This window comes from Pongo pygmaeus, chromosome 7 (assembly GCF_028885625.2).
Source record: "Pongo pygmaeus isolate AG05252 chromosome 7, NHGRI_mPonPyg2-v2.0_pri, whole genome shotgun sequence".
NCBI lineage: Eukaryota > Metazoa > Chordata > Mammalia > Primates > Hominidae > Pongo > Pongo pygmaeus.
In genome coordinates this window covers 146,352,048-146,364,869 of record NC_072380.2, presented here as the reverse complement: position 1 = coordinate 146,364,869, position 12,822 = coordinate 146,352,048, and the positions used below count along the sequence as shown (strand labels likewise).

The 12,822-nt window shown below is 49.2% G+C and overlaps 1 protein-coding gene across 4 annotated transcripts in view; it reads left to right on the top strand.

Annotated features, from left to right (window-relative positions):
• ST3GAL1 (ST3 beta-galactoside alpha-2,3-sialyltransferase 1) overlaps positions 1-12,822 on the top strand; it is a 116,516-nt gene that overhangs the window by 85,702 nt on the left and 17,992 nt on the right. For all 4 annotated transcript variants that reach the window (XM_054498153.2, XM_063669096.1, XM_054498154.2 and 1 more), the window contains 2 exons: positions 9,050-9,372; positions 9,576-9,931. In XM_054498153.2, coding sequence (XP_054354128.2) covers positions 9,626-9,931 — 306 coding nt within the window. In that variant the 5' untranslated portion in view covers positions 9,050-9,372; positions 9,576-9,625. The remainder of the gene's footprint in view (positions 1-9,049; positions 9,373-9,575; positions 9,932-12,822) is intronic.

The window sequence follows — 12,822 nt, the reverse complement described above, 5'->3', positions numbered from 1 at the left end:
TTGGAAAAGTGACTTCCCGTTTCTGAGCTCAGCTTCCACATCTGTGGATTGAAGTGAGGCAGCAGCTTGAAGCGTGAGGATTTGATTCAGGAATCCACGTGCTTATGAAGTTCTTGGAAGGACAGTGAGAATGGGGGCCCTCCAGGGTTTGGGCTGCAGTGGTTCAGGTTGAGGCCCACAGACCACAAAGCTTCAGGAAGTCAGGGCAGAATCTGTAGCTGCCCTGCTGCCTGGAGATAGAAGAAGGCAGGTTCTGGAGTCCAGATTCTGGGGCAGCCACACAGCAGCTTCTACCACTGCCAGAGGGAGGAAGGCTCTTGCCTCGCCCACCTGCCCATCCCAACTATCACTGGTCAGATCTCAACCATTTCCGGAGCACTATGGACAGGGATGCTGGGAAATGTAGTTCCCAGGCTTCCAGCCCCTGCAGTTACGGGAAGCACACAGTGGGTGGGAACAAACCCTCACTCCTGTACACAGTGGCCAGCATAGCAACCCCTGCTGGCAGCAAGAAACAGGGTGCCCTGAGAACCCTCGAATGCAGGCAGGATTGATGCAACTCTCAATAGGGTATTTGAGCTGTGTGGATTGCAGATACCACTCTAGCTTCTAGCCTTATTCATTGATCATAGCTACAAATTTGTTGAGTTCTTAAATGTTTCTGAACAGTCTCCCATCACGATTCCCAGGGTGTGATACCCAGGGAGCAGGGAGGGTTAAGGACATTAGCAAAGAGAAGGCCTCATCACCCAGGGTCAGAGGTATCAGGCCAGGAGTACCCCTTAGCTGCAGGGGGATGGACAGGTGGCAGGAATCCTGGGGCAGGGGTGGGCTTGCTAAAGCCCAGCAAGGCTTCCAACCAGGCGCCTCCGGCTCTGACTCACTTGGCCCAGGTTTCTTATTAGGCTGATTCTCCAGATGAAGGATTAAAGTGGAGGTCAGACACACTCCCTTGTAATAACACAGGGGCACAAGGGACTGCACTGGGAGAGTTCCATGTGGAAGTTCCACACACTCAGCTTCCAGGGACTGCATCTTCTTCCTGGGGACCCATGCCGAGCACAGAGTAGGTAGGAAAGGAGGGAAGGAAGGAGAGAGGAAAGAAACGTTTAGACATTGATCCCAAAGATACAAAAGACCTGGTCCAAGTTGGCTCTGCCATCTCCTAGTTGTTTTAACTCAATCCAGGTGCCTGCCCTCCCTCAGCCTCAGTTTCCTTGTCTGCAAGTTGACAGTGAAGGTAACTCCTGTGTATTGAGCATCTGTTAAATGTGAAGCATTTATGCACTTAACTCTCATGTGAACCTTTGAAGAGATGTGATTTTCCCCATCTTGCTGGTGCAGGCCCTGAGCCTGATGAGGTAGATGAGGTCCCTACCCAAGACCTCTCAGCTAGGAGGTCGGAAATTCAGGATTCAAACCCAGATCTGGCTGACCCCCAATACCCGTATTCTGTTCACCACCCAGTGAATGGGGCTGCTGAAAGGGTCAAATGGATGGCAGCTGTGACTGTTTTGGCAAACTATAAAAAACAACGCAAAAAACGAGATGACCCCCAATTCAAGACTGGCAGTTGGAGGTTGTGAGGTGGCCAGGCTTTCCTGCAGATGTGTAAATCTTGGATACTTCAGAAGACAATGCATCTGCGTTTCCAAGCATGTGGGAAAAAAGACTGATTGGAGAGTGGAAAATTGGAGCTATCAGAGCAACTTTGAGGAACTTTTCCTGGGGAAGGTCAAAGCTGGTTGCAAACTCAGGTGGGCCTGACTCTCTACATAAGCCTCTGGGACCAGCTGCCTCCTGACCCAAGGCATGGCTGTTGCAGAGTCTGGGTCTGGGAGCCCCTGGGAACCCTGACATTTCCCCCAGTGTGTTAGGAGCTCCTTCCTGCATGTCCTGGGAGGTCTTGGCCACAGGAGTAGAAAGCATGAAGATTTAGCTGTTCAGCACATCAAGGAATTCACACACATCATGAATTCGGCCAGAATCATCATTTGTGTAATACCACTGGTTTCCATGATTTGATGCCTGATTTCATTTGGTCTTTTAAATAACCCTGCTAGTAGGACAGGCCAAGGGTTCTGCTGGGCTTTTTCCTTTTTGTTTACAAATGAGGACCTTGAAGCTTAGTGGGGAGAGACAGAATTCACCTTTGTGATCATCTGCTCTGTGGCAGGAACTGACCTGTTCACTTTTTTGCAAGGCCTTTTATCCCACAGCAACCCTTCGTGTGAGCATTTTTGTTTGTTTGTTTTTATGAGACGGAGTCTTACTTTGTCGGCCAGGCTGGAGTGCAGTGGTGTGATCTCGGCTCACTGCAACCTCCACCTCCCGGGTTCAAGCAATACTCCTGCCTCAGCCTCCTAAGTAGCTGGGATTACAGGCGCCAGCCACCACACCTGGCTAATTTTTGTATTTTTGGTAGACACAGGGTTTCACCATGTTGGCCAGGCTGGTCTCGAACTCCTGACCTCGAGTGATCTGCCCACCTCAGCCTCCCAAAGTGCTGGGATTACAGGCGTGAGCCACCACGCCTGGCCCCATTTATTCCCTTTGAAAGAGAACATATCACCCCTTGGTAAAGCTGTTGAGGTCAAACAAGCATTTTTAATCCTATTTTGTAGATTCAAGAATTGAGGATCAGAGAGGGCAAGTGCCTTACCTATGAACACACAGCCAGGAATGGGAAGAGTCAGGATTTGAATGCAGGTCTCTCTGTGCCTTTGTTGTTGTTGTTGTTGTTGTTGTTGTTGTTGAGACAACTGTTGGCCATGATCCACTAGGAAATTCTTCACAAAACCAGAATAAATGGGTTCCAAGCGTCCAGTGACCAGGCATGAGCTGGAGAGCAGTTCAGAAAGGAGTCATTCTTCTTACTGGAAGGTTTGAGGGCCATTAAGTATCCAAGATTTACTGGTCAGGTCTTACTTGGTCCCACCCTGTGCCCATACATGAAGCCAGCCGGCCAGGATCCCAAAGGCCAGGACATGGGAGGATCTGTTTTTCAATAATGTGAAGTCCCCAGATGTGTTGCATTGGAAGTCATCCTCGCTGTCTGTGCAGAGCTGGCCTGGGAGCAGGATGTTCTGACATAAAGTGAAAGCAGATGCAGTGGGGCCCCTTGGGTGGGGCAGGGAGGTGGCGGCTGCCATGGCTGCAGCTGCAACTTTCCAGCCTGCAGATCTGCCTCTTCCTCCCACCATCTGTGCACTTGGCTGGTGTGAGGAGGTTTGCTTCGGCACCTCTGGGGCCTCTCTGGGCCCCACCCTCTTCTCTGAATTTGCCAAGCCCCTGACACATAAAGGCCACCACTCCAAGAACAGGAACATGGAAAGGCAAAGGAAAGATGCTGTAACTTCACTTCAGGCAATGGCAGAAGCTTGTACCAGATCTTTTCTCCCACTGAGAACTTTAAAAGCTGGAAAAACTTGAAATCCAGCTCTTTGAAGGCATTAGAGAACAACTAAAGCAGCCAGGACTTGAGGTGCGAAGACCCCCAAGAGAAAGGAAATAAGTTGGGATAAACCCAATATTCCCTGCTCCTTTTCTGCAGAAGGTATGTGCTGATTTTTGCAGAGGGTTCAGAGGACGAGCAGAGAGCAGCAGTTCAGAGTGTTTGGCAGTCTCGCAAGGTGGGGAAACAAAACAGAAATAGGTAGGTAGGTAGAAGGAGTCAGTGAGTTCAGGACTGCTAAGTCAACCAAAACCCAAGGAACCAAGAACCTAGAGCAAAAAGAACCACAAAGGAAAGAATGTGTGCTCTGTGCCTTTTAAAATTTTCCTTTCAAGGCATTTGCCAGCACTTAAGTTTCATGGGTCCAGAGTCTTAAGAAACCAAGCAGAAAACAGCAGATGAAAAGCTAAAAAGACTGGGCATGGTGGCTCATGCCTATAATCCCAGCACTTTGGGAGGCCGAGGTGGGTGGATCACCTGAGGTCGAGAGTTCAAGACCAGCCTGACCAACATGGAGAAACCTCGTCTCTACTAAAAATACAAAAATTAGCCGGGTGTGGTGGCATGTGCCCATAGTCCCAGCTACTTAGGAGGCTGAGGCAGGAGAATCACTTGAACCCAGGAGGTGGAGGTTATAGTGAGCCAAGATCACGCCACTGCACTCCAGCCTGGGCGACAGAGTGAGACTCTATCTCAAAACCAAAAACTCAACAATAACAATGACAACAAAAAAAAACCCAAACAAACAAAAAAGAAAGGCTAAAATTTAAGCTAAGCCTATGGTGATCTCATCGTACAGGGGAGACAGAAATTGGAGATAGGAGCCTATAAGGAAGAGTCACCCTGATAAGCATCTCAGTTTACCTGTTGAGAACGGCTATGCCCCAGGGGTAATAGTAAACCAGAAATAGACCAGTCTTCATGAAAAGTGAAACACAGCTGCAGTTAGAACGAAGTAATGTGCCACTTCTGTACCTGCTCATCAGGAGACAACCAGTCCTCTCTGAAGGAGGACAGCCTCATCCAGAGCCTCTGCATTTTTGTCATACACAATACAAACAGCAACCAGTCCTGCCAAGGACAGAACCAAATAACCAAAGAAAGAGAGAGCAACCGAGAAAATAGACAATAGAAATAGACCCACGTTATCCAAGTATCACAGGATATCCAATGTGGGCTTTAAGATGGCTGTGGGGAATAATTGCACAAAGATAGATGACAAGGTGGAGACATTCACCACAAAGTAGAACCTGTCAAAAAATTGGGTAGAAATTGCAGAACTAAAAGACACCACTGAAGTGAAGAACTGAATCCATAATTCGAATAGAGTAGGCACAGCAAGAAGTGGGGGTAAACAAGGTATTATCCAACATAAGAGGCTGGAAAGATGACAGTAAACCAAGTCCAAAGAAGTTATCAGAAAGGGAATGGGGAAAATAGGGAAGATAAGAGCAGGTATTGGTGGAGTCGAAGGATGAGCCACAGCTACATAGAAAGCCACAGGTGAAGGCAGGAGTCTACCTTTGCTACCATTTTGCTGTGTGACCTTGCCTTCTCTGGGTTTTAGTTTTTCATTTCAGGGAGACAAGCGTAAGGGTTACCCACCTCTTCCGGTGGCTTGGGGATCACATGGGGGAAGTTGTGGCCACTCTGTATTGAAAGCGTCAACTTTGCCAACAGCCTGCACAGTTCGCTCAGGCATTTCTCTGGTGGCCATAGTGCCAGGGGCTGTGTGAAGGGCTGGGAGGGCATCCCAGCCGTGATGGGTATTTACTACCATCCCGTGCAGCGGGTATTTACTACAGGTTCAAAACCCCGTGCGGTTCATTCATTTGTGTTTCCAGGAGTTTCACACAGTTCTCTCAGTCTCTGGTCATTGCCCCTCAACTCCCTATTGCCAGAGGAGTTTATCTTCACTAGGGACTGTCCTTAGGGAAATTCTTACTTTTTAGTCCCCAAAAGTGTGCTGACATTTGTCAGTCTTGTGCTGGTGACCCCGCTAAGCTCTGTTGTGTGCAGGTGCTTCATGCCTCCTCGTATTGAGCATGTGGCTGGGAAATGACTGCCATTTGGCAGAGGACAGGGAGCCAGCTTCCCTCTTTCCCCATCCTTCCCTGCTCCCTCTCTTCTTTCTCCTTGTTCTGGGAGGCCAGGCCTCCCTCACCGCACACTTGGCATGCAGAGATCTTTGGTCTGTGGCGTCTTGGCCCAGATTTCATTTCGGGGAGCCAGGGCTGGCATTCCCCCATGCCTGCAGGCTGCCCCACACTTGCTAGAGCACGGAGAAGACATGCAGTCCTGGTTTCTTCCCTGCAGCCAGGGAAGGGGTGGAGCAGTGTTCTTGCTTTTCCATTGCAGTTTTATCCAGGGCTTTGGAAAGCGCTAAATGATACCAGCTCAGAAGCCTCTGATGGTTATGGGGAGTGCCCTGGCCTTGGAGCTGTGGCTGCAGGATGCCCCAGAGGAGAGGAGGCTGTCACAGTCCCACAGCCTGTGCAGCACAACCTTGCCCTCTGCCCTGCCTCTCACCCGACCCCTAGCAGCAGCCTAGAGCATTAATATCTCGCACGCAGAGGCAGGACATTGTAGGAAACCTGACCTCTCATCCAGAGCCTTGTTTGATCAACACGGTTCAACAGTCATCTGTTTCAGGGAACTCATCTCTGCCCTGGCATTAGGGGTGCAGAGGCACTAAGGGCAAGGGTGTCCTAGGCCCTTCTCATTATAAAGGCAAATGTAGTAAGACCATGGCATTCCTCTGCTCAGCCCCACTAGCAGGTTTCCATGTCACCCAGAGAAAACTTAGTCTTGACTGTGGCTTCTCTGGCCCAACACGCTCTCACCCCAGCTGCATGCTCAGATTCCCTCTCACCCGCCACCCACTCCTCTCCTCCACACTGTGTCTGATCCAGCCATACAGGTCTCCTTTGTTCCACGGGGTCTGCGGCCGTATTGATGCTTGAGAGGCCCCTACCTTAGATCCTTTTACGATGCACTCCAGCCACCTTGTCCAGGGCCTGGAGAACGCAAGGACCAGCAAATATGCAGTCAATGAATGAGATGAATGGACAACCTTGATGGGCTGACAGCCCCGAGAAATGAGCAGAATTTGTGTTATCAATCCCCTTTTCCCATTGAAGGGATTGTTCAGAAGGGCTAGGTGACTTGTTCATGGTCACGCAGTGAGTAGTGTGGGACAGGCTGCTGAGAATGGAAATGTGACTCGGAGTCTGTGCTTTCTTTCTCAGTTCTCCCTCTGGACTGTTGGCCATTTTGTTTCCCTTCATTCATTTCTGGGTTCCTTCATGACCCAAGCCTCCACTGAGCATTGAGTGTGTGCACAGGTGACAGGGTCACTGCCATAGTGAGGCTGGGTTTCCATCCTCACGTTGCTCCCAGTCCAGGGAGGAGACATATCTGTGAAGAGCACAGACAGAGTGCAGCCAGGACCCTGGGGAGCCAGGAGAGGCCCCTAACTCACCCCAGGAGAGGGCAGGGCTTCCTCCAGGAGTCGGCACCAGCTGAGCCCTAGAAAATGAGTAAGAGCCATCGGCCAAGCAGGGTGGGGTGGTTTTCTGGACAGTGGCACAGAGGTAAGAGCAACTATGACCTGTGGGTCAGTCATGTTGCTTGAAGTAACAAATAACCTACTTTACCCCATAAAGGGGATTTATTCCCTCATGTAACTGAAAAATCAAGATGAGGATGGGGCTGCAGGTTGAGCAGGATCAGGGATTTTGCACCATTTGTTCGGGTTGTTCAGCTCTAGTCTCTTCTACGCACGCTAGCAAAATAGCCAGCAGGGTGTTCCACATGTCAACAACAAGCCAGCCAGAGCAAAAGAAAGTTTGTTCCCTCCCTACAGAAGCTTGGCTGGATGAATTAAGGCACATGCCCATCCCTGGATCAATTACTGGGGTAAGAGGTGGGAACCCTCTGCCAGTCAAGTGAATTGTGAGCCTACCTGTGACGATGCAAAAGTTATTCCTACTTAAATTACAGAGCTGCTCCTTGATGGGGGCAGGTGGGGAGAGAATTGGATGGGATACCTGTGGACACCATTAGGTTATAAACAAAATCTAGGTTGTCATGAAAAGTGAAAATTGGAGCAGAGGCCGGATAAAAATGACATTGCCAACCGAGCTGCAGAGCTCAGACCTTGTCCTCCATACATTGGGCTTCTAGTTCTGGAAGCTGTAGAGGGTTGTACCCTATGCATCTTGGGCCCTGGATGTCTTCAGAAGGGCGCTGTGCATTTAATATGGTTTTGGAGCTGCCCCCCTTTCTACCAAAAGGTGATCAATCTCCTTTCAACTCTAATTTTCCTGGAAAAAAATATACCCTGCTTATTGACGATCTACACCTTGAGGATGGGGAGGAATCGATCAGATTTCTTCCATTCTTCAGCATTCCAAGCAAAGACCAAAGAGACCATGCTCCAGGGCAGAGGTGTAACCACAGTTGTACCATACAGAAATCCCAAGGTGTCGGTGAGAGCCAGAGGGGTCTCTGATGGGCATTTGAGAGGTACCCATTTGCCTTCTTCAAAAGAATACTCCCCCCTTGTTCTATATCCCTCCAGCCGTAGTAATCTGAAGATCAGTTAACAAGACAGGTGTCTGCTCCAGGGTAGAGCCCCCCAACCCCCTGTTTCTGGTCCCCCAACCCCTCCAGATGTAAGGAATCAGAGGACTGTGGATTTGGACTCAGATCCTGCTCCTTCCTTTCCTTAGGCAAGTCATCTAAGCTCTTTGAGTCTTAGTTTCTTCCAAGACAAAAAGGGAAACTAGTATCTAGCTGGCAGTATATTCTGAGGATTATCTGAAGAGATACGTATGCATGAATATCTCATCCTCTCAGCTCTTAGTGGATCATCAGAGAATATTGATTCGTTCACATGTTGAAGAAGGAAAATTAAAGTTCAGCAACGTCCTAACAGATACCAGAAGCCCAGCATACATCATTTTATCTTATCTTCATAACCATTCTATAAGTAGGGGTGTTAGTATCCCACTTTGCAGAAGAAGAAACTGAGGGTCACGAAGGTTGAATAACTTTCCCAAGGCTCCACAGCTGGGAAATCAGAACTTGAACCTGGACCATCTAAAGCCCCTTTTTATGGAACTGAGGCCAATTGGCAGAGCTTGAATGCCCAGGTAAAAGGAACCCTGGGCCACTCTCTAAGCATACCATTGTTGTTGTGCTTGTTGCTGAAATCCAAAATCTGGAAGAGAATGAAGTAGAGAGAAAGGCAAATAACATGCATTTAACAATTCCTGTGTATATTGTACCTACATGCATCATGAGCTCTTTGACAAATGTTTGTTGAGTGTGTCAATGTGATAAGTTCTTGTTGGAAACATGGAAGGGACACCTTCTGCATCCCATAATAACCTTGCAAAGAGATGATAACATCCACTGTATGCACGCACTGAGGCTCACAAAGGTAGATAAACCATCCAGAGCCACCTGCCAGGTTGGCATGACACCAGAAGGAAGACCACGAAATACATCCTGGTGGAGATGTGGAGAGAAACGTTTTTTATAGCAGGATCACAGAATCTCACCCTGTTTTCTTCCTCCTTTTCTTTGCAGATGACAGACAACCTTCTGTGCCTTCATCAAGTTGGTTGTGTACACACCATGCCCCTGGTGACAGCATGGGAAAGAAAAAGCCCTAATTAAGGATCATCAGAAACCACAGTGGGAGGAGGACGGCAGAGACAGCTTCCCTCCCTGCTATACCAAGACCCTTCCCTCGAGGTCCTCGCTCCTGAGGGACCCTGGACTGTCACAGAGATTAATGACCCCTTATCTTCTTTGGATGGGAAAGGAAATCACTGGTTAAAGCTTGATCAAGAGACATTATCAGCTCTTTAAAGATTGCAGAAGAATAGGCTACTTTATCTTCTGAAAAGGTAAATATATGCAAGCAAAGCCAACATGCCACGAATGGCCTTGGTCTACCACACAGTGGTGTCTGGGACACAGTTGAGGGTCATCCCCCAGCGGGAGTGAAGTCGAGCTTAGCGGCCCTTGTGTCCTCCCTTGGAATTCCCGCCATCCCTTCTGATTGAGCCTCCACCTCTGGGATTTTTCTTCCGTTTTTCTCCTCTCTTAGGAGGGAGTTCCTGCTACCCATTGTGGGAGGCCACCATCAGGACTGCGAAGATGGTGACCCTGCGGAAGAGGACCCTGAAAGTGCTCACCTTCCTCGTGCTCTTCATCTTCCTCACCTCCTTCTTCCTGAACTACTCCCACACCATGGTGGCCGCCACCTGGTTCCCCAAACAGATGGTCCTGGAGCTCTCGGAGAACCTGAAGAGGCTGATCAAGCACAGGCCTTGCACCTGCACCCACTGCATCGGGCAGCGCAAGCTCTCAGCCTGGTTCGACGAGAGGTTCAACCAGACCGTGCAGCCGCTGCTGACCGCCCAGAACGCGCTCTTGGAGGACGACACCTATCGATGGTGGCTGGTGAGATGCTGCCTGAGAGTGGGGTCTGGGCTGAGAGTTGGGGTGTGGACTGAGAGTGGTGTCTGGGCGGAGAGTGGGGATCTGGATGAGAGTGGGGGGCGTGGGCTGAGAGTGGGGGTCTGGGCTGAGGGTAGGGATCTGGTAATGAGAGTTAGGTGCTCCCAGAGTTAAATGCTCAGTCCCCGTGTACACCTGGGGCCCTGCCAGGCAGTTAGTAGGATTCAGATTATTGTCCCACACTATTTATTGAGGATCTATTATATCTAAGTCAGAGCAGGAAGCACGGCTTTAGTTTCCTGTGGCTGCCATAACAAATTTCTGCACAATTCATGGCTCAAAACACCAAAATTGCATCCTCTCGCACCTCTGGAGGCCAGAAGTCTGAAATCAAATTATGGGCAGGCTTGGCTCCTCCTGGAGGCTCTGAGGGGGAAGCTGCCCCAGGCCCGCTCCTGGCTCTTGCCGGCTGCCGGCAGTGCTGGGTGTTCCTGGGCTCAGAGCTGCAACAGTCCAGCCTCTGCCTCCACTTCCACAGGGCCTTCCTCCCTGTGTCCCTTTATGTCTCACATGTCCCTCTCCTTTTCTTATGAGGACGCCTGTCATCAGGTTTAGGGCCCACCCTAATCCAGGATGATCTCATGCAGAGATCCTCAACAATTTCACCCGCAGAGGCCCCTTTTCCAAATGTCATGCTCACAGATTCCGGTGACTAGCACTTGAACATATCTTTTTGGGAGCCACTATTTTCACCCACTACAGCTATTGAAATGCAAAAGAGAGACAGATCCTTATTCTCATGGAATTTTATTCTGGCTGGGAGGGGAAGATAAGAAATAAACAAGGTAGGCTCACATAGAAGCGATTTGAAGAGAGAACCAATGAGGTTTATCATAGAAACTTAGAGGAGGCTTCCGTAAATGGGGTCACCAGGGAGGTCTCTGAGACAGCAGGACTCAAGTTGAGACCCACAGGCAGAGAAGGCAGTGGCCATGAGAAGAGCAGGACCGTGCACTGCAGATGTCTGGGACAGTGGGTGCAGGAGCCCGAGGGTGGCCTTTGCTGGATGTATTGGGTAGTAGAGGAGCTCCACATGGCTAGGGGGCTGTAAATCAGGGGAGGTGCAGTGAGACGAGGCCTGAGAGTCAGCAAGACCCAGGGGAGGATTCTGGGATTTCCAGTAAGTGCAACAGGAAGTCACTGTAGAATTTTTGTCAGGGGGTTTCATGATCTGATCTTGTCATTTGAAAGGTCATTCCCATTGTTAAATGCAAAATAGATCAAAGAAGAGCAAGATATATGTGTTCATTTCTTATTTATTGAGCACCTACTATATGCCAAGCATCACTACATTGAGATGGAAAAGATAGAGTCTTTCCTTTCTTGGGTTGCAGGAGTGATGGGGAGAGAAGGGAAAACAGACAAACTTAAGCCAGGATCATAGGTGCTGTGCAGGAAGTGGGCGCAGGAGCTATGGTCTTCATGTCCAACTCCCCTTGGAGCCTGGGGTTATCACAGAAGGCTTCCTGCAGGAGGTGATGGCCAGGTTCATTATGAAGGATTCAGAGAGGTTATCCAGGTAGATTCTGGGGGAGGGTCTATTTGAAATGAACAGAAAACACGTGTGAGACCTAGAAGGGTCAAAAACCCTGGGCTATGCTTCCAAAGACCTGGCTGAGTCCTGGTTTGCTAATCTGTGTTGAGCACCACTGTGTGGTCCTGGGGTGGGCTCTGGGGAGGTGACAGAGAACCGGGCAGGTAGGGTCTTTTCCCTTTCAAAGATCCAAGGGTCTAGGGAAGGAGGTGGTGAGCCAGGCATGGTAAGGGTTAGGGTCTGCTCTCAGCCTCGGCACTATGTACTTGTGGGGCACGATCAGCCTTAGTCACAAGGGCTGCCCCGTGCATTGCAGGATGTTTAGCAGCATCACTGGTCTCTACCTACTAAATGCTAGGAGTGCCCCATCCCCAGTTGCGATAGCCAGAAGGTCTCCAGACATTGTCAGGTGTCCCAGATGGGGTGTGCGTGTGTGTGGGTGCACATGCATGCACAAAGTTGCCCTCCCTTGAGAACCAGCAGGGTTGGGAAAATGACACATTGATGGCAGAGTGGCTTCACACACATCCCATCTCCTCTCTGGATCTGACTCCCCCTGTAGCAGCAGTTGCTGGGACCACGTTAAATCCAAACTTCCTCTTCAGAGCCTGGAGTCTGTGATGTTCAGTGTCACCATGGGATTCTGTTTACAAAGGCCTTTTGGGGACAAACAGGGTGCTACACAGCCTGGATATAAACCAAACAGGAAGGGACCTTACACATCAGCAGGTAAAGGAGAAACTTGGGGGCCTTTGTCCTCATTTTACAGACAAGGAAACTGAAACTCAGAAAAGTTAGGTGACTTTTGCAAAAGAGAACATCAAATCCAGCCTCTGGAAATACCGTATTAAAAACTGTTATTAGAGAACATCACCAAGACAATATCGATCTTTCTTCTTGGGGAGGGTGGTTTCTAAAACTCTTAGGCTGGTGTCGCCCAGGAGAGTTAAAAAGGTGTAAGCGAAAAACATCAGCTTCTGGATATAACCCATGTGTCTTCAAAGAACACAGGCTATAATGTAGACTTAGGAACTGGGGCCTGGCATCAGCGTTCCTAGGTTTTGTCGCAGTTTGTAGGTCCCATCAGGAGTGACTTTGAAGAAGCTCTTCATCTCACTGAGTCTCAGGTTCCTTCGTGTTACATGGGAGAAATAAGTTACTTCACCAGGTTCTCTATAACCCTGCAGACATTAGTTTTAACAATTGTATTTATTTTTGTTGGTTTAATGGGCAAGTAATACTGAACTTAGGTTTTTTTTTTTTTTTTCAGTACTAATTAAGGCTGAATATATTTCCACTT